At 39.7% G+C, this 22287-nt stretch overlaps 1 protein-coding gene across 1 annotated transcript; it reads left to right on the top strand.

Annotated features, from left to right (window-relative positions):
* Nucleotides 1–536: 536 nt before the first annotated feature.
* TMIGD1 (transmembrane and immunoglobulin domain containing 1) lies at nucleotides 537–20868 on the top strand. The gene is made up of 7 exons (XM_063444235.1): nucleotides 537–598; nucleotides 5264–5342; nucleotides 7042–7320; nucleotides 10316–10591; nucleotides 12694–12800; nucleotides 19924–19952; nucleotides 20743–20868. The coding sequence occupies exons 2-7, from the start codon at nucleotides 5285–5287 to the stop codon at nucleotides 20744–20746; spliced, it is 753 nt and encodes a 250-aa protein (XP_063300305.1). The 5' UTR covers nucleotides 537–598; nucleotides 5264–5284; the 3' UTR covers nucleotides 20747–20868.
* The last annotated feature ends 1419 nt before the right edge of the window (nucleotides 20869–22287 follow it).

Raw genomic sequence — 22287 nt, 5'->3', positions numbered from 1 at the left:
TAAAAAAATGGACCTTCATTACAGTATCACTGGGCACACTCCGTGTGCACGTTAACAGCTTCATCGGAGAAGACTGGCGGATCACAGTGCTTGCCACAGATACGCTATGTGTTTTCTCTTTGAGAAGTATCTGATTGGACACTATGATCAATGTTGATGATCTCACAGAGAAGACCCAGGCTTCAGTGAGGAGTCTGTCCCGAAGCTGGATCACAGGTAAGTTCTGTAGTGATTTTAAAAGAAACATAGTGTACTGTCTGGTAAAACAATGCACTGTCCCATGTGAAATCACAGAGGTGAAAGACACAGAAATATTTTGACAGCAAATATATAAGGAATCACCATGACATAAGTGCCCTACCCAGTACCATTAAAGAGACTGAAAACAGGTTTGTCTCTACTTAACAATGTGGAATGCTTTCCTTGAGTGCAGTTTTATATTTACCCAGAATCCATAAAACATTGCAGACCTTGACCTGTAACTTCTCAGGCATTGAACCTGACGTCCATAAAGAATTTAAAGTGAATAAGAATAGCTTTTGGCACGAACCACATTCATTTCTCTTTGACAGCTAAGAACAATCCCAGCACCTAAGAGGTAAGAAATAAATATTCTGCCCTAACTTAGCATGATAGGTAGGGGAATTACGATAATTAATCAAGAAGTTGGAACAAAATACTTGGAAATAGCCAACATTTTAAATTGTGAAGAAAAACTATAAAACATTAATAAGGTAAGTAAGGTATGCACTGATCTCAATTGTGTTCGGTGTGTAGAGAGAAAGCATGATAAGGTCAAAGAAAGCAATATATCAATAATAATGATCTAATATGGAGCTAGGACACCGTATTCTTTCCAAACAGGCTCGTTCGGTCTTCCCTTCCAGAGTGATTTCGTGTTATTCTTCAAGACAAAAAGTCTCTATTAATGCACGAGCCAAACAGCTCTTCTATATATTCTTTCACAACACACCATGTGTAAACGTGATGATATGGCATGTCTTGAATAAATGTTATTTAAAAAGAGAAAGAAAAGTCTCAAGGATGAAGAAGTTTGGAATATTCCTCAAACTCTGCTCTTCAGCACATCCCATAAACTTTCAGTGATATTTATATCTGGTGATTACGGAGCTAGTGGAGGCATTTAACTTGTTTATGGTGTTTATGAATATGTTTAACAGTGATTATGGGCTACCATATAAAAAAGATAAATTAGAGACATATAAAAATACAGATTCCAGAGTTTTATTTTAACCACTGTGGCTCAAAAGTATGTTTTTCTGCATCTCTAATAAAATTATGATCTGGCAACACTATTTGAACCATAACATGCGCCTGGTCATGTAAAACATCTTATTATGTCATATGACTATACCTCAATGTATAATGTTTTAACTGATGCTGTTTTACTATGCTTCACTGGCTTGTATTAGAACGTTTTAGCAAACACAGATTTGAAAAAATAATATGCATATAACTATATACGCCATGTGATATATACAATGTGAAAATATTTGCCGGAACCGGGTGCCAAATAAAAACAAACAAAATAGAAACCGCTTCTTGTATAGTTCACAAGAAATAAATCAAATCCAGTAACAGTACAGCTGTAATTGTAAGGGTGAGAAGCACATATTGTGTTCTAACCAAATTACTGGGAAATATGTAGCAAATTTGTCATTTATAATAAACGTTTTCAGCTAATATGCATCCAAGAAAAGTGGAAAAGAGCCCAAAGCGCTATAATCCTTAAGAATCTTGAGGATTATAGCTCTTTGGGCTCTTTTCCACTTTTCTTGTATGCATGTTTTTGGTGGGTCAGAGGGAGTCCCACTAGACTGTTGTAGCGTTATTAAGAATTATACTCTCTGTACCTTTAAGCGCCTTTATCAGATAGTAATTTGTATATCTAGACGTTTTCAGCTAATTGTTGTCTGTTCGGCAGTGGAGCTCTGCGCCCATAATTTATTGGGATCAGGGCTATTTATGTGTACGTGCTAGAAATGACATTATCTGCTATCTGTATTCATACAAAGTATATTTATTCATTATTATTTAGAAAGTGCCAACAAATCACACAGCAGTGTACAATACATGGACTAACAAACACGTTTTCACAACAAGACAAGTTGAACGTATAGAGACAGAAGGTAAAGGGACGAGAGAAGTGAGGGTAAGATGTATGTTATATATGGGAAAGAATTTACAATAGATACTTGGCTTTTTACGTGACACAGTTGAAGGAGTGGAAGCAAGGTTGATTAGTGAGGTGTGGATAGAGAAAGCGGTGTGCAGTTTCATTAATACACCTCCTTATAAAGATTTTTTTACATTTTTTTGTGGATAGATATGTAAATATATACGTATATATAGTCCTCCTTGGGCACAGCTTGACATGTAAATGAGCACAGACAGGCATTGTGTAAAGCACGGGTTGTGATCTATCAGGAGATCAGAAACCACCCATGGATTGCATAGTTTAGACTTCTTGGATCTGATCAGGATGGCGCCGGCATTGCGGGGGGAGTTTTATTGTGTTTTGGGTTTTGTCTCACCACAATTTTTCTGGCACCTAGCTTTGTGTTCTCAAAAAGACTTCAGCTTCCAGACCAGAACTGGCACTATGCCTCCAAACCATTGGCAATTCAGAGGGGCAGTCCCGATTGTCCCACCAGCCTGACTTGGTTCCCTGGTGTCCTGCTTTTATGTATAGTGTGTGAGCGCATTATTAGATGAGTTTATGCTCCGTTAAGGTGGACCCTCAGTGGGCTGGAATTCTTGACTGGCAGACAGATCAGTGCTTATGCTTTTGGGCAGGGCAAATTACACAATTGTGTCAATGGCTTCGCCCCCTAATCTCCTCCTATCAGTATCCCTTTTCTAGGTATGACAGTGTTTGGGGGTATGCCATGCTGAAGAGACCCAAAAGGTCGTAACTCTGCAGTGAGGGTTTAAGGGAGAGTGATATCTAAAACACAATGTCTGCCTGTGCTCATTTGCATGTCAAGCTCGGAATTCTGGGATAGCTGTGTAAACATTACTGCTTGAGTATCTTTCTAAAGTCCAACTTGAAATATGCAGATGATGCAACAATAATTTCTCTATTAGCACTGTGGGGACTTTTATTGTTTTCGGTCTCACCACAAACTATCGGACCCGTATATGTATATATATGTGTGTGTGTGTGTGTGTGTGTGTGTTACAGGCTGCAGTGTCCAAAACATAATTTTTTAAATAACATATATGTTGGTTCATGCAAAATACCATTAAGAATTTTTAACTAGAGAAGAAAGAATAGTCATAAACAAATTACATCAACCTGTCTGGGTACTTTCCAGAACGTTTATGGAATGTACAATGCTATATCTGATATTTATAGACATGTTAATGGAGCCATGAATGTTGGCAAAGCCACTTTTCCTGCACTCCGATACTTTTCTACGCCACTTTTTCCTTTTTGCGTGCATTGCGAGACATACAAGCTGGTAAAGACATCTTAACACGAGTATATACTATAGTAAACGACAGAGGTGTAGCATAAAATGTCAGAAGATAATATTCCACTTAAAAAAAACCATGATAAATCTAGGTAGAACAACATGCCAAGCCTACAAGGTTAGAGGGGTGCTTCACCGTTGAGACATTGAACTCTCTCTAGACATAAAGGCTAAGATAAAAAAGCTTTGTAAATCAGGCTTAGCCAACATGTCGAGGTAAAAAACAATTACAAAGCTCAGACACAAAGAAAGCCCTCCAGACATGACATAGATATAGATGGGTAATGGAGGTTAAACAAGCTAAACGTTTCAACAAATTGGTATCGCTTTTTTTTTTTCACATTATAAAATATAAGGAAATGAAAAAATAGGAATCCTTGCACTATACAAACAAGCTGGGGACTAAAGTTAGGCAGAGTCTCCCCTTTCATTGCCTCATAGCTTATCCAATGCCACAAGTAGGCCGCATTATGTAACCCATCTCCACACTGGGTAAGGATTCACCTCATTCTGCTAAACAGTCCTATAAGCAAGCTGGGTAACATGCTGTTGATCCAGGATGAGACTGCTGTACCAGAAATCCTCCCTCCCCTAAACCCAGGCCTTGTAGGGAGTCGCTACCATATATCGAAGGGCCCTCCTGATCAACTCAGTAGGGCCATGAGCCCAAAGATGCACCAGAACTCGGAGGCCTGTCCGGGCATTTGGATGGCTGATTGGAGATATCTCCAGATGGGCCACCAGCCCAGAGCAAGGTTATCAAGCCAGCGCTGCATCACTGTTTTCCGGCAGGACAGGAAGAGTAGGGGTGCAAGGTCTGCGAGAGATGCGTCTATAAAACTCCTTGCAGATCTGATTAAATTGAGACTCAAAGCGCTCTCTCCAACTGGAGACATCTGAACCCTCCTGTGACTGTGGAGGTTGTGGCGCACCAGCAAGCTTAGGTACACCGCGTGTATTCTGCTTCGGCAGGAAATTCCGTGGCTGTACAAGGATGTGTCTCACCAGTGGGAACCGGGATGAAGCCCACCAATCCGGGGGTGGGAGAGGGGGAGGGGTCAATGGGGCGGCAGGAGAGTCTCTCTGCAAAGTGAGTACCACATTGGGGGATCGGATGCTTACCCAGACGCCAGGGCACCAATCAAGATAGGACTTATGATATATAGCTTATACGATAGATAGCTTCACGTTAATCTGCACCAGATAACTGCATCCACCACTCACACATGGTTACAGGCAGCTCAATTATATAACACCAAACTTAGGCCTGAATGTGCAGGAGCTATGAGTAAGCACGTCCAGCCATTTGGCCGCCAGGCCTCGCCTCTACCGACACCACTTTTAATTGTATACATGACGAATGGGTCCTATACCTTCCTTCAGGTTTCAGCCAGCAAAATTCTGGTGAAAAACAGAGACTTGAGCAGTGAGACTGCAGGGCATGGTCAATACATCAAAACTGCTTCATTAAGCTAAAATTGTTCCATTGCCTATAGTATCTATTTAACTTTTAAACAAAGGTATTGTTATTTTTCTTGATGTTGTTACCTGTCTTAGAATTGCTTTGCAAGGTACCTATAGTGTAGACCTTATCTGACATTGTGACATGTGATTCAGTGATATATGTAAAATCTCAATAAAAGCACAACTTAGAAAAAAACAATCCTTAATTATTGGCACGCACATGACACAAATTTACTGTTTAGCACTTTTCCAGAAAAAAACATGTAGAACATACATCAGGTTATTTTCTTATGTTTTTACAGACTACCTTCAGACCTTTCAGAATGAAGCATTGCCTAATTCCTTTAATCTTGCTCCTTTTTGTGTCATATCAAGTTTCAGGTAACTAAAAAACACGATTTTATGAATTTTCAATGTCAATAACGTGTATTGTGCATTGGTTGCCAGCCCAGTCCTTGTGGCACATCCAAGTTCTGTCTGCATGTTGTAGAAACAGAATCAGAAAACGTCTAAACCCTAGACTGTTGGAGCGCCTTGATGACTGATACAGTGAATGTTATATACTAAGTTACATCGACAGTTCTAGTGCAATCTATTAAAATTGTTACAACTTGGTTAGCAGGGAGAGAATCGTATATAAACTACTTTAATAGACCAAACATCTAGTGGAAATTAGTGATGTTCCGGACGGTTCGCTGGCGAATAGTTCCAGGCGAACATAGCGTGTTCACGTTCGCGGCGGCGGGCGAACATATGCGATGTTCGGTCCGCCCCCTATTCATCATCAGTGAGTAAACTTTGACCCTGTACCTCACATTCAGCAGACACATTCCAGCCAATCGGCAGCAGACCCTCCCTTCCAGACCCTCCCACCTCCTGGACAGCATCCATTTAAGATTCATTCGGAAGCTGCATTCATTTTTATTTTTTTCTTCAATTTATTATTATTATTTTTTTCAGTGCATATAAATGTTACACGCAGATACTCCCCCCAGACACCCTGCATTACTGCAGATACTCCCCCCAGACACTCTGCGTTACTGCAGATACTCCCCCAGACACTCTGTGTTACTGAAGATACTCCCCCCAGACACTCTGTGTTACTGCAGATACTCCCCCCAGACACCCAGTGTTACTGCAGATACTCCCTCCAGAAACTCTGTATTACTGCAGATACTCCCCCCAGACACTGACACAGAGCAGAATAGGGACTGTTCCTCCTACATAGGGTCACTTGGCAGATATGGATTGACACCTATCCTAAGGATCCCTGATACACACTGACACAGAGCAGAATAGGGACTGTTCCCCCTACATAGGGTTATTTGGCAGATATGGATTGACACCTATCCTAAGGATCCCTGATACACACTGACACAGAGCAGAATAGGGACTGTTCCCCATACATAGGGTCACTTGGCAGATATGGATTGACATCTATCCTAAGGATCCCTGATACACACTGACACAGAGCAGAATATTGACTGTTCCCCCTACATAGGGTCACTTGGCAGATATGGATTGACACCTATCCTAAGGATCCCTGATACACACTGACACAGAGCAGAATAGGGACTGTTCCCCCTACATATGGTCACTTGGCAGATATGGATTGACACCTGTCCTCAGGGACCCTGATACACACTGGGGAATGGGACCTACTGTCCTCCCCCCCGCCCCCAACCCTGCGCGGTAGGTGGGGGCCATAAAAATAATGAGGGGGGACCTACTGTCCTCCCCCCCCCCGGTCTCCACCCCTGCGCGGGGTGATGATTATACTCACCAGAACAACTACTGTAGTTGTTGTGGTGACTATAGTGTCCCTTTAAATATCACTCCAGCAAACTAGTTGAAGTAGTTGTTTTTTTCTATTGACTCAGCTTTTACCCTATCCTCAGTAATCCTGATCTTTCTTTATTGTATCTTCCCTGGAACTTGTGTAGGCCTTAACTATGATTGTCAATTTTTCTGAAGTAATTTGCGTTAGGCCCAGCCAGATATTCCCGCAAGATTATATAAATCCAAATTAATGACTGGTAAACTGTACTGAGCACTTGTTTTTAAACTTTTTTTTTTACAGCGCTTGGTGTGTCCATTAATGGCCACACAAACAGTTTTCTGCTCACCGCGAACACAAGTAACAGCATTACCTTAACATGTGAGGTGGTCAACAATACTGGCAATGAGACCCTGCTTTGGTATCGTGGAAGCAGTCAGGTGGACATTAAAACCGAAAACAGTGTAAACTCCAGCTCTATCTGTATCTTCCCTGTAACTCCTCAAGATAATCAAGTGAGCTTCTCATGTGTGTTAAAAAGTAACACTTCCATCAAGGTGTCTGCAATGTTAGACATCAAATGTGAGTAACTCGTACCCTGATGGCATAGTAACACTATTATAATAGAACACTATCTTATTATTATACACAGATTGTTTTTTGGGTTTTTTGTGTTTGCAGAAAATATCTAGAACATTTACATTTCACCTTCAGAGTAAGTTTACTTTAGGGCCGCCATACCATAAGTCAATCAGCTTTTGGATATTGTGGATTTTTCCCCAAAACAGAAATCAAATTAAAAAATGCAAATAGTAACCAATTACGATTACTATTACTTATATAGCGCCAAAATATTTGCAAAGCTGCACTATAGGTAAAACAAGACAAATAATAAGGATTTGACCACTATAACCAAAAACAGGTCTGACAGATTCCAGTTACTTTTGAAATGTATGTGTTTTTTGACCATTAAGGCCATCAGAGATATTTACTAGAGTGAAAATTCAAGGTGAGTTCAAAGTGAATTTAAAATAAAGCTGAATATTTCTCTAGCCCAGCTATGCTTGCAGTTTGGCTACTTTGTCCTTACATTTTAAATTCACGTTGGATTCACTTACTGGTCTTAAAGAGACACCCCAGCAGATTTAAATAAAAAAATAGCATTTTTATAAACTAACTTTCTACACCCCTTGACTTTCAGGCAGACAATAGGTTCCGTTACTTCCTGGTTTGTTTATTTCAGTGGAGCTAAACTCAAGAGGCAGCATTTGCCCACAGCACCTGTCTTACAAAGACTTCTCATTGAGATTGAGCTGCATCGAGAAGTCTGTGATTGGACAGCATCAGAAAAACTGAGTGTGGTTAGAAGGGGAAGGCTTGCAAAGGCTGCAGGCAAGAGATATAACCCCAACGAAGAAATAAAAACACAATTAAGTGCAAAGCATGTTTTCATTTGGGATATATCTACTAAATTGTGATTTCTTACAAATTTCTTTCTATTTGGGCAGTGGAGTGTCCCTTTTATGGTCAGAAACACATATGTTTTAGAAGTAACTATGGGAAGTTTAAAGAGGAAGAGAAGAGTATCGGTTTAGAAAAAAAATGGAAGAGAGAACATGACACAAGGCAAAAACACGTTTTGTGCATGGTCCTAGTAACCCAGTTGCTTCTTCATATTAGAATCAAGCAAAAAAGCAAAGGAGAGGAGAAAATGTTAAAAAGATGAGTTTGTGCATTAAATGGAAAGGAATATTGGGTACTCCAAGCTGCCATTTTTGGGTACGCCATGCTGCCATTAAATACCTGACCCTGACCCCGGACATTCTGTCTTTGGATCAGATTGTGTGTTTGGTGAATATGGTGAAACATGGAGAAGGTTTTACTGATGTTAAACCTTCCTCTCTTTGACTGTATGCCACTTCTTCATCTAATATAGACCTTAGTTTAATAAGTTTACAAATGATTCTATACTAATACAAAAATGTTCCAAATGATTTATTTACAAAAAATGTCCATATACTTTAATGATCAATTCTCTAGATAAATCTTTACACATAAATAGGATAATTTACTATTTGATCACACCATTTTATTTGACAAAAATGTGTTTCTGTTTCATACAAGAAAAGGGATTCCATGTCATTGATTAAACATTTTTACCCCCCTACCCCCCAAAGCAGGAGACAAGAGCTTTAAACAGTGTTAGGGGAATTAAACTGAAAAACTTAGTGGTAAGAAAACTGAAAACCTATATCTGTTATGACAAATTTACTTTAATGACTAATAATTACCAGTTAACAAAAGTTTTACCATCCCCAATAGAGATAAAGTTGATAAATGTTTATCAATACCTGGTTTCCACACAAGATGGTAAAAATTACCACCAAGTCAGATGTATTTGTTAACTCATTCAGTTTCAAACAGGGAAAGTTGGCTGCCTCTAGTGCCAGATCTCTAGGTCCTCCAGACTGCATCCAGAAACCGAATGCCACCTGGGGGATCTGGCACTGGAGGCAGCCCTTGGGGTTAAACTGTTTGAAAATGGTTTAACCCCTTAAGGTAAGAAAGTACCTGGGGGCATCCTTGCGCCGTAACAACTTTATTTTGTTAAAGTTGTTATAGTAAATGGAGTGTTCCTTTAAGAGCTTTCAGTCACCCTTTTTGAAACTGAATGAGTTAGCGAGTGCATCCGACTTGGTGGTAATTTTTACCATTTTGTGTGGAAATCAAATCTTGTTTAGATGATTGAATTCAATGTTTCTCTATGAGCAGTGTTTGAATAGAGTGGCGTGGCACTTGTTGCACATGCTCTTCTCGTCCACAATGCTTCTCTATGAGAAACATTGGACGAGAAGTCGAAGAGGAGTCAGCAGGTAAAATGATGAAATGGGAGGAAGACGGCTGCAAGGCCTCGGACTCAGCTCTGGAAGGCTTTTTGAGAATGTTTTATTTAACTGTATTTATTTTTTAACATAAAAGGCCAGTCTGCGGGTCACTAGATAGGCAGCTTTAGTAAATAACCTAGTAAATGCGTTGTGCTGTGGAAGGAAAAAACTTAGATGGGCACTAGGTGCACTGGAGATCCAGAACATTTTAGGAACATTTGAATAAATAGGCAAGACACTATTCTTCTCCCAGTCTCCCCAATATACACGATTGGCATCTGCTCCATAGCACATTTAATGAGGTGTTCACTTTTTGGTCTTTATAAGCCACTTCACACCTTTTGGGCATCCTACTAGAATGACATATTTAAAAGAAAATAGAACATTGATCTGATAGTGTGTGCTTATGTTGCTATAGAGAAACTATTCTAGTTCAAATGTGACATCTTTTTGCAGAAATTAATATTTTTTCTGTTTTATGGACCAAAATAAAACAGTTTTCTCAAGGATATTGTAAAATAGATGTAGGAGTTATATTGTACATTTTGTTTCCATTCCTTATATAGCGAGTTTGAAGCTTTTGGTTATCTGACTCTTTCCACACCAGCATAAATGAAGGATGACTGGGACTCAAGAAGTATTGGTTCCAAATAAATTTCAGCCATCTGTAATTTTGATCCATGTTTTTACAGTTGACCCCATCCTGACTGGAGAGGACAATGTGATTGTGGAAATTGAGAAGACTGCACAACTGACTTGCGATTTTAAGGCCAACCCACAAGCTGCGATGTCTTGGAGAAGAAATGATAACCTTGTCAACATGGTGTCCCGCTACCAGCAGTACCTGACCAGTGACTCTTTCCAGCTCACCATCAACAAGGCAGAGAAAAAAGATGCCGGCTTATATACGTGTATGGCTTTCATAAACGGCATGAACTTTACTAGAAGCTTCAACCTTGACGTAGAAGGTGAGATAGAGACATACATTTTTTGGTAGTTCTGCTAGTGTGAGCTAAAATCACATGGTTTGAAAGGGTGATATAAGTGCATGTTTAACCCATTAAGGACACATGACATGTGTGACATGTCATGATTCCCTTTTATTCCAGAAGTTTGGTCCTTAAAGGGTTAAGGAACCACTCACAGCACTGATTATGTTAGTAGGAGTTGAGGCAAGAGATGTGGGACATAATCATTTGTGTGTCTCTCCCCTTCTGTACCCATTTGGCACTCCACGTTTACAGTCAGAGGGTGCCAAGAGAGGCTTCCAGGTCCCTCGAAACATTAGTGTGTCATAGTCTGCCAACCTGTGTCTGGCAGTCCAGCTACTGACAATGGCAATCCATTGAATTACTGTCCATCATGGACACCTAAACCACAGCAGCCAGACTATCAGACACTGCTTATCTTTGGATCTTAATCCAAATACAGACATTGTAAAATGTTCCTCAGGCAATCCAAGTATGGATGTCAAGCTTGTATTGTAGTTCATACATTGTAAGGCCAGTACCATGCAAGCATTATAATAAATCAAACTACTTATTAATAAACTAGCGTTTATCTTTAATCTCACAAGCTGCTTGCCTTAAACACACAGATGCTACAAAATGTACAATTCTATTTTTCTTACACCCAGTAGTTGGTATTTAGTGCCAATCAACTCTGCACTAAGCATGCATTGAATGGCTTTCCATGTTGATGTAAGTTCTAAACACAAACCTAACAGCTGAGAGCAAATCATGGCCATGTTTACATCTCAAGCACGTGTGGGCCCAGAATTCTCAGGTGCCTGCCATCCCCCCACCTCCTAAATTAATGGTTTAAATATGATTTAAAAAATTGTTGTATAGACAAACACACATATAGAGTTTGTGTATCTGTACGTGTGTGTAGTGTGTGCACGTGTCTAGCATAGAATAGGTTACTTCTATACTTCTAGGTGCATGCCTTTGTTTGTATGTATATGTGTACAGCAGTAAGTGAACAATTTAACACTGTGCGTAGCAGCGTGTGTGCAGTTCAGGTAGCGGTGTGTGTGTGTGTTTGTGTGTGGGTAGCTGTCATTTATTATTTGACTTTTTTGACCCCAGTCCTCTCTCTCCTGGAGAGTGTTCTGTTCGGCAGCCTCTATCTCAGTCACCAAACACTGGCAGGACTACAACCGGCTCTGGAGCAAATGCAAACAGAGGTCATAAACTGAACACATAATTGGCATTGTTCATGTAACGTCTTAGCCCAAGAAAAAGATGAAAGGCTGAGGTGACACGAATGTCTGAAGAAGATATAGATATGATTGTTGAAAAAAGTATACATGTTCCTTATGAGAAACTTTAACCCAGAGGTTAAGGCCTTGGAGAGAAGTAGGAACAAAATAAAGGGGGGAAAAATACTCTACAGCACCACTCAACCGTTTTGTATGTCTCTTATTCCCCTTCCCATCTGTGTGTCTCCTACCCCCAGCCCTTCTGTGTGGTCCTCCCAGTCCATCTGTGTGTTTCTTTGTTGTCCCCATAGCCCCTCTATGTGTCTCCTTGTACCACTTCAGCCCCTCTTTGTCCCTTTTCAGCCCCTCTGTGTGTCTTTTCCCCCAGCCTCTCTGTGTCTCTCTTTGTTTCCTCTCTTATTCTGTCCCCCTCCCCTCCTATGCCCTACTTTTGTCCCCTTTCCTTCCTGTACCCTTCTTCTGTCCACCTCCCCTCCTCTGCCCATCTTCTGTCACTCCTTTCTTCCTGTGCCCTTCTTCTGTCCACCTACTCCTTGCCCTTGATGGAGGAATGATATGTGAGGAACCAGAACTTGGTAAGGGGACTAGAAGAAGAATTAACATAAATGAGACAGGACTGAAAAAGATGGAACCTATCAGACTGTGATATATGTAGACTTTCACGGACTGAAATAATATAGTTACTGAGTTGGACGTGGACTCTGTATTATATGACTGAAACATTTCCAAACCTTGACTTAAAAGAACCAAGAATAGGACTCGGACCAGAGGTAAATCCTTAATTGGTGCCATTGTGACTTTTCTTTATGGTGGGGAATAAATGTATTTTTCCATTGTTTTGTATAGATAAGAAAGATGTACTTCCAATAGAAGCAATCGGTGCAGCAGTAGTGGTGGGAGCACTCATTATACTGTTTGCAATGTTTGCTCGGAGAGAAAAGATATTTAAAAAGGTAAGTAATGCTAAAGTAATACATGGCTTGATAGTTACTGAGGAATTTACCTGTCTAGTATTTGTTTGAAGATATTCCATTTATCCCCAGTGGTTGTTTTTTTTGGTTTTTGTTTTCCACTAAAGAGTTTATACCAGTCAATATGTTGTAAAGCTGCCCTACTCTTATTGAAACTGGCCTTTATAAAATGATATGTTTTAGTATACCCTGTGTACTTTGGATTTTTTGAGTTTATTTCAAAAGAAAGTGATTTGAGATCAATTCGGGACTTTGTTCGGATTGGAATTTCATTCGAATGAATGAAACTCTGATCCTATTCGTGCCACGACTGCTTGTTAGAGTTATGAGTTCCCAAGCCCCTAGTCACAACCCCACCCAAATTTTTTTTAATAATCCCCTCTACCTATCCCCCTCACCCTAAAAATAGTGAGGGGGGGGGGGGGGGCAATAAAACTAAATCCCTGTAAATAAAAAATAACTTGAAATTCAACCAGAGTGCTCTGTGTCATTTTACACAACGTGGGAAAGTTCTTTGGAATTTTCCCATGCTTTGTAATTTGAGTCATAACTCTAAAATGCAGTCGCGGCACGAATAGGATCAGAGTTTCATTCATTCAAATCAAATTACAAGCTGAACAAAGTCCAGAATTGTGTCCTAAGACGAATGGGAAAACTGCTTCATTCTGTTAGGACGAAATTCGGTGGTTTCAACAGCGTTCTGTCTAAGTGACAGGACGTTCGGGAATACTGACAGGAATTGTGGGAAAATTGCTTTGATCACCTAAAACAAAGCACACTTTGCTCCTCCGCTGGTCATAGCTAGTCAAGAGTAGGAAACCTCCATAAGACAAAGTAGTCCCTACTTTGTCTTATGTTTTAAAGAAAAATAGAGCAGACAGGAAGAAATGAAGAACAGATCCTGACAGAGGGAGAGAAGAGGAATCGATTGGGGAAAGGTAAGTTCAGCATGACAGTGCCGCCTTAATATTTGACTTTAACTTGTGGTTGACATACACATACCCCACCATACCCCTGTTATTTCTATCCTTCCTAAATAATGGACCATCTTGCTATCATCTCCACTCAGCAACTTATTTTTATTACTGATTGACTCCACTGTGAGGACTCCATACTTACCAATCTTCCTGTGCCGTCTCAATCAGTCCTGCTTAATTGTTCACATTGCTATATTAATTCATAATACTAATAGGCATTTTTAACAGGGTATGGATTTCTAATACCCTTTATATGTTCACTGTTTGTACACAAGCATATTCACCACATGTTAAGATTTGTTATATTTAAAATGTATTTATTTTTTGGTTTTATGGATCTAGTACTCTCTCTGGTAGCAACTAGTCTAGTATCTCTGAGATTTGACAGTCAGTCATAATTTCTGATTTCTATTTACACTATTTTTCTTTTTTGATAATTCCTAAATAATGTGTAACCATTTAACTGTCCAGTCATGTGTCTCATACCAGCATGTTTCCGTTATGATAGCTATGAAGGCTGTCTCCATAACTTTAAAGAGATACTACATGCATCAAAACAACTTCAGCTTAGTGAAGCAGTTTGGGTGTATAAATCATGCCACTGCAGTGTTATGCCTCAGTTCTCTGCTATTTAAAAGTTAAATCACTTTGTTTCTGTTTATGTAGCCCCAGCCACACCGCCCCTTGCTGTGACTGACTCAGCCTGGATAAAAAAATTCCATGCATGAATTCTCCACGTTAGAGAGCTGGTCTGTGTTCTGGGAATTTTCTCGGAACATAGACAAGCACAGCAGAGCAGGGTATCCCTCAAATCTATGTTCAGGGAAATTTCCCCAAACATAGACCTGCACTGGTGCGCATGCTTTGTAGTTAATCCTCACTTACAAACCAATTAGTTTTACGACTGGGTCGTAAGAACGGAACCTGGTCGGTAAGTGAGGAGTAGCTGTATAGAAGGAGCTATCTATTCAACAGCTTCCTAATTTGGTATCCTGAAAATGTCAATCTCACAAGGGTGCCAGTGTAGGTAGTTATCTGCTACATGACTGCAAGATCCAGCCACGGCACGGATCTGAGTTTCATTTGCCCAAATAAAATTCTGAAACGAAAATAATGGCTGAATTTAATCTGAAAACGAATGAGCAAACATACTAAATTCGGTTCGGCCAAAACTAAATAGTTTTTTCCTGCCAAAACAAAAATTTAGGCGGCGCCTAAGCTTATTATGCAACAAAGGAAGTTAAAAACATTATACAGTGGCAAGAAAAAGTATGTGAACCCTTTGGAATGATATGGATTTTTGCACAAATTGGTCACAAAATGTGATCTGATCATCATCTAAGTCACAACAATAGACAATCACAGTCTGCTTAACCCCTTAACGCCGTTACGGCGTTCTATGCCATCGCGGCTTTAAAGGGCTTTAAAGCCGTTGCGGCGGCATAGAACGCCGTAATGGCTTGCAGCCCCAGGAGGTAAGCTATACTTACCTCCGCCGCGATCCTCTTCTGGGGGGCTGCCTGAGAGCCCAGGCAGCCCCCCTCCGGCAAATGAGGCCCCCGGGGGCCATGTGATCGCTCTCAAAGAGCGATCACATGGCCCCCTATAGCTGGCTATGGATCTGCCAGCAGGGGGGCTGTCTAAAATAGGTAGGAAAGTATAAAAAAATAAATAAATACACATGTTAAAATAAAATACAAGTATTTATATATATATATATATATAATATATGTATATATACATATTATATATATGTAACGTCATACAAAGTGTATTTTAATACTAGTATTAATATATATATTAGTATTAAAATACTCTTGGAATGACGTTACATATATATAATATGTATATATATATTATATATATAATAGATCTACATATATATTATATATATATATATATATGTATAATTAAAATAATAAATAAATAAGATAAATAATTAAATAAATAAAATATTGAAACAAAATTTAAAATAAATTATATATTCATATGTAATTTCATTCTAACTGTATTTTGTTATTAATATATATATATATATTGGAAACAGAATACACTTAGAATGACATTCTATATATATCTATCTATATATAAAATACAAATAACCGCAAATATATATCGATAAATACATATAATTACATAAAAGATTACATTAGTATACACGTAGAATTTAAATACCTATAAATGCATATATATTAAAATTCTACGTGTATATTTAAGTAATTTTTTAACATAATTATGTCATTTGATTAATTAAAATTTGATTGACATGCCTGACAACACAGGGAGAAAGTGCAGAGAATTTAATTCGCAAGCACTATATTTTACCCTGTAACTCTCCAAGACACCATAAAACCTGTATATAGGGGGTACTGTTTTACTCGGGAGACTTCGCTGAACTCAAATATTCGTGTTTAAAACTGGTAAATTGTATTACAACGATGATATTTTAAGTAAAAGTGAAGTTTTTTGCATTTTTTACAAACAAACGGCACTTGTATGGACTATATTATTGTTGTAATATGTTTTACTGTTTTAAAACACTAATATTTGTGTTTAGTGAAATCTCCCGAGAATAACAGTACCCCCCATGTACAGGTTTTATGGTGTTTTGGAAAGTTAGAGAGTCACATATAAGGCTTGCATTTCATTTTTTGACATTGAAATTTGCCAGATTAGTTATGTTGCCTTTGAGACCGTATGGTAGCCCAGGAATAAGAATTACCCCCATGATGGCATACCATTTGGAAAAGTAGACAACCCAAGGTATTGCAAATGGGGTATGTCCAGTCATTTTTAGTAGCCACTTAGTCACAAACACTGGCCAAATATTAGTTTTTTGCTTTTTTCACACAAAAACAAATATGAACGCTAACTTTGGCCAGTGTTTGTGACTAAGTGGCTACTAAAAAAGACTAAACATACCCCACGTTCAATACCTTGGGTTTTCTACTTTTTCAAATGGTATGCCATTATGGGGGTAATTCTCATTCCTGGGCTACCACACCGTCTCAAAGGTAACATTACTAATCTGGCAAATTTCAATTTGAAAATGGAACGTTCTATATTTGACCCTGTAACTTTCCAAAACACCATAAAACCTGTTAATGGTGGGTACTGTTGTACCCGTGAGACATCGCTGATTACAAATGTGTGCATTTTGTTGCAGTAAAACCTAACAGTATTATGACATTTACAGCTAAAATGTGAGGCGGAACTACAAATAAAAAAAAAAAAAAAAAATCAAATTTCTCACAGTTTTTTTTAATTTTATTCATAATAAATTGTTTCATATATAAATATTTTATATGAAATGAAAGCCCTGTTTCTCCTGAACAAAATTATATATAATAAGTGTGGGTGCATTTAATATGAAAGAGGTGAATTACGGTTGAACAGACATATAGCGCAAATTCCAGTTTTTGTTTACGTTTTGTTTTGATCAGAACGTGCACTATTGACTCCGTCCTGAAGGGGTTAAACTAATAACACACAAAGAATGAAATGTTGCCATGTTTTTATTGAACACACCATCAGGGGTGGGCTGGGAAGGGGGGCAGGGGGGCAATTTCCCCCCAGGCCGCCCTAAACCCAGGGCCGCCCACACCCAGCAAAAAAAAGGAAAAATCTGCTTCTGCTCCCCTGCTCCCCTGCTTCTGGCTGAGGAGTCAGATTTTTCAACTTACCTCACTCTTCCTGCAGTCTGCAGTCAGTTGAGTCGGCCGGCCTCTCCTGATGATGTCAGGAGGAGGGGGCATGACTTACACTGCTCTTCTCACAGGACCGCTGGGGAGTCTGGGAGAAGAGCAGAGGAAGTCACTCCCCTTCCTCCTGACATCAGGAGAGGCTGACTACACTGGCTGCTGCTGGTTGCTGCTCCTGCTGGCTGCTGCCCACCCCTCCCTGGCCTAAGGTAAGACTCAGGAAGGGGGGGAAATACACTTTAGTGGTTTTTTTTTATTCCCCTCCTTAGTCCCTGTCCCCTTAGTCAGCCCCTGCCCCCTCCTCAGCCCTGTGCCCTTACTCAGCCCCTGTCCACTGGTTTTAAAAGTGTAAAGTTTGGGTGTGTGTGTATGAGTATGTCTGTGTGTGTCAGTATGTCTATGTGTGTCAGTATGTCTGTGTATGAGTAAGTGTGTGTGTCAGTATGTCTGTGTGTGTGTGTGTGTGTGCCAGTATGTCTGTCTGTGTGTGCCAGTTTGTCTGTGTGTGTGTCAGCCAGTATGCCTGTGTGTGTCTGAGTCAGTATGCCTGTAACAGTGTGTCTTTCTGTGTGTGTCTGTGTGAGTACCAGTATGTATCTCTGTGTGTGTGTCAGTATGTCTGTGTGCAAGTATGTCTCTGTGTGTGTGCCAATTTGTCTGTGTCAGCCAGAATGCCTGTGTGTCAGTATGTCTGTCTGTCTGAGTCAGTATGCCTGTAACAATGTGTCCTTCTGTGCCTGTCAGTGAGTGTGTGGTTTTTAGTGTGTGCCAAATCAGCAAGTGTGTGTGCCTGTCATTGATTGTCTGTTTAGGTGACTGCTTCCTCCCCCCCCCCCCCCCACACACACACTTTCAATCACATGGGAAAGGTGGTTTTACTCTCCTCTTGGTGCAATGGGCCACTTGCCTGGATTTGACCCCCAGGCCTAAGGCTGCCAGCCCTCCCCTGCACACCATGTAAACATTCACAGTGCAGGTGGAAAAAGTATGTGAACCCTTGGATTTAATAACTGGTTGAACCTCCTTTGGCAGCAATAACTTCAACCAAACGTTTCCTGTAGTTGCAGATGAGACGTGCACAACGGTCAGGAGTAATTCTTGACCATTCCTCTTTACAGAACTGTTCAGCAATATTCTTGGGATGTCTGGTGTGAATTGCTTTCTTGAGGTCATGCCACAGCATCTCAATCGGGTTGAGGTCAGGACTCTGACTGGGCCACTTCAGAAGGCGTATTTTCTTCTGTTTAAGCCATTCTGTTGTTGATTTACTTCTATGCTTTGGGTCATTGTCCTGTTGCAACACCCATCTTCTGTTGAGCTTCAGCTGGTAGACAGATGGCCTTAAGTTCTCCTGCAAAATGTCTTGATAAAGTTGTGAATTCATTTTTCCTTCGATGATGGCAATCCGTCCAGGCCCTGACGCAGCAAAGCGGCCCCAAACCATGATGCCCCCACCACCATACTTCACATTTGGGATGAGGTTTTGATGTTGGTGTGCTAGTGTTTTACGTTTTGTAGATTCGCTAACAGGGATGTTAGCATTTGCCAGTGACTTTTGTAAGTCTTTAGCTGACACTCTAGGATTCTTCTTCACCTCATTAAGCAGTCTGCGCTGTGCTCTTGCAGTCATCTTTACAGGACGGCCACTCCTAGGGAGAGAAGCAGCAGTGCTGAACTTTCTCCATTTATAGACAATTTGTCTTACCGTGGACCGATTAACAGCAAGGCTTTTGGAGATACTTTTATAACCCTTTCCAGCTTAATGCAAGTCAACAATTCTTAATCGTAGGTCTTTTGAGAGCTCTTTTGTGCGAGGCATCATTCACATCAGGCAATGCTTCTTGTGAAAAGCAAACCCAGAACTGGTGTGTGTTTTTTATAGGGCAGGGCAGCTGTAACCAACACCTCCAATCTCATCTCATTGATTGGACTCCAGTTGGCTGACATCTCACTCCAATTAGCTCTTGGAGATGTCATTAGTCTAGGGGTTCACATACTTTTTCCACCTGCACTGTGAATGTTTACATGGTGTGTTCAATAAAAACATGGCAACATTTCATTCTTTGTGTGTTATTAGTTTAAGCAGACTGTGATTGTCTATTGTTGTGACTTGATGATGATCAGATCACATTTTATGACCAATTTGTGCAGAAATCCATATCATTCCAAAGGGTTCACATACTTTTTCTTGCAACTGTATATGTATATTCAGGAAGTGTGTAGGGAGGGTCTCAGCCAGGAGATGTGTAACTAAGCCTACTTTAACAAAGTGATTTAACTCCTCATTGGCAATCTGTAGATAACATTACTCGAAGATGAGAAAGAAACTTTACAATTATGTATGACAGCACTGGAACTAGAATTTACATGTAAAGGTCAGATTTTCTACACATTCCTTGTCTGATTAAAACTTGTTTCTTGTTTCAGTGCCTGAAACCACACGATAACACATCTCTGTAAGTATTTCCTTCACTGAGCATTTACAACACAACGCTCAGCAATGTTTTAAAGGAATGTTATCTAGGGACCCAGTTGTTTCAATATGGAGTTTTGTTCTGTCTATTTTGATCAGCTGCGCCCTGGTGTCATTGAACCACTTTCTATGTTCTTTGATTCCTGATTCCAAGAATGGTGCGATTTCAAACAGTCCATTTAAATCATTCTAGAAGCAGGTGATTCATGTGTAATGATTTACAACTCTGCCTTAGGGAAAGTTAGGAGCTGGGTGTGGGACAATTGGCTATTAAAAATATTCATTGCTGCAAATATTTTGAATTGTCTTAAAGTGCACCCGTCATGCAAGCTATTATTCCCATCTAATCTATACATTGTTCAATCCAATCAAACATCCTTCTGCACGGACTGGATCATGTTTGATGGAGAACCATCATTGTGGGTATTAGCTATAAGACTGGGCTATGGTCCTAGATACAATACGAGAACAAAAGAAACTAGACTTGTAAAAAGATGAAGAAATATAGGTTCAGGCAGCGCAAGGGATCACACACTGCCAGCGTGAAGTTTATTGTTGCTAGTCTTCTTTGCCATTTGTGGTAAATGGGTTGCAGCAATCACTCAAGGTGCAGAGTCTGCAGACGCTTAGAGATTTTTCTTGGAATAGAACAGGATATGTCTCTACACTGACTGTACCCTGCTATGCGTACTGACTGTACCCTGCTATGCGTACTGACTGTACCATGCTATGCGTACTTTGAATTTTAACTATCATTCTGGTTTCTTCCACAGGTAAATTATTGACATCCTACTCCAAAATGTATCCAAGCTGCATGGTTTCTTGTAGACAAGACAATTTTCGGCAATTGAGCCTTACCTGCTACCCATAAGTGTGATTTGCACCAGTATTTAACCCCTTAAAGACACATGACATGTGTGCCATGTCATGATTCCCTTTTATTCCAGAAGTTTGGTCCTTAAGGGGTTAAAGAAATAGAGAATTGGAATGATTTCAAATAAAAGGAATGTTCTAAGCACCATAACCACTACTTGTTATTGCATTGGTTATGCTACTACCAGACCATAGCACTATAATCAATACAATAACCTGTAGTGGTTATGGTATCTTATCCCTAGTCACTTGCCCATCTTTTACTTTTCCAGTTTTGTTTTTAAATTCTCCCATTAAAGTATATTTTGGATCCCATATAACAATACTAGATAGACAATCTGAAAATTACTCATACAGATATGATTGTTACATTTATTGGAAAATATATTGAATTTCCTGTTGTAGAGTCTTGTAACACTGTATTGTATCCAATAATAATAAAAAAACAGACACAAAATTAAGTGACAAACATTTTGACTTTAGAAAAAAAAAAAAAAAGGAAAAAAAACCTTTGACACATGGGGGTAGTCAACACATATATGCTGCAGGAACTGTAGGGGCTGGGGCACTCTTTTTACCCCGATACAAGGTTGGTATGCCCTAAAGATAGAGAACTTTGGGAACATATTAAAAACATCTGAAGTATCTGAATTACCTTTTGAGGCTTGCCTTGACGTGGTAGGTGAGCTTATATTCAAATGGCCATTGAAATAAAACTAAAGAGCCTCCATTTTGTTTAAATGTACATAGGGATTTAGGCCAGAGCGCAGGTAACGTTCTCTTTGATTTTACTATGTATTTTGAGCTGTTGGATACTAAGCTACTGCTGCTGTAAGCGCGGTGCTTTATCTTTGTGTTTGTATCTGAAATACTAGCCTGTATGAAGCAGTAGCTTTACTTCCAGGGGTACCCATTTCATCACAAATGTATATCTAAATTCACACTACTGGATGAGGGATGATGGAATTAGTAGTTCATATGGAATGGTGAAACTACTCAAGGCCAGTGTATATGGGAACTCCTGGATATTTTCACGTTTGGTCACCTTGGTTAGACTATGACCGGCGACGTATCGAGAACCACTTGGAAAGGGTTGGAGGGGAATGGATTGGTACCTCTTAAGTTGTTATCATCTTCTCTTTTTGTATGTTTAAATTTAGAAAAACTGAGCTTATATACAGGCACAAAGCTCCCTGTGTCTATCTAATGATCTCTTTAAATCTCTGGAAATACGAGGTGCAAATAGTTGAAAAAAAAAACCAAAACTGTACAAACTATAAACCATACCTTTGACAATAGTTTCTATGAATCCTTCATGCTTCCTGAAAAGTATCACATCAGGTTATTAGCTGTAGAATATTAATTGTTAGTTTGTGAATAACTTTACTACGTTTTTTTCTTGAGACCTCTCGATGCAAACTATGACCGTATTACCCATACAGGCT

Source organism: Pelobates fuscus, chromosome 1, assembly GCF_036172605.1.
Source record: "Pelobates fuscus isolate aPelFus1 chromosome 1, aPelFus1.pri, whole genome shotgun sequence".
Taxonomy (NCBI): Eukaryota; Metazoa; Chordata; class Amphibia; order Anura; family Pelobatidae; genus Pelobates; species Pelobates fuscus.
This window is presented reverse-complemented; position numbering and strand designations above follow the sequence as displayed.

What these genes read in the sequence shown, in the direction of transcription:
- TMIGD1 (XM_063444235.1), top strand. Translation starts at nt 5,285, where the DNA reads ATGAAGCATTGCCTAATTCCTTTAATCTTGCTCCTTTTTGTGTCATAT. An exon ending in TGTGTCATATCAAGTTTCAG is followed by an intron (nt 5,343 to 7,041) that starts GTAACTAAAAAA and finishes TTTTTTTTACAG; the next exon opens with CGCTTGGTGTGTCCATTAAT. An exon ending in GAGAAAAGATATTTAAAAAG is followed by an intron (nt 12,801 to 19,923) that starts GTAAGTAATGCT and finishes TTCTTGTTTCAG; the next exon opens with TGCCTGAAACCACACGATAA.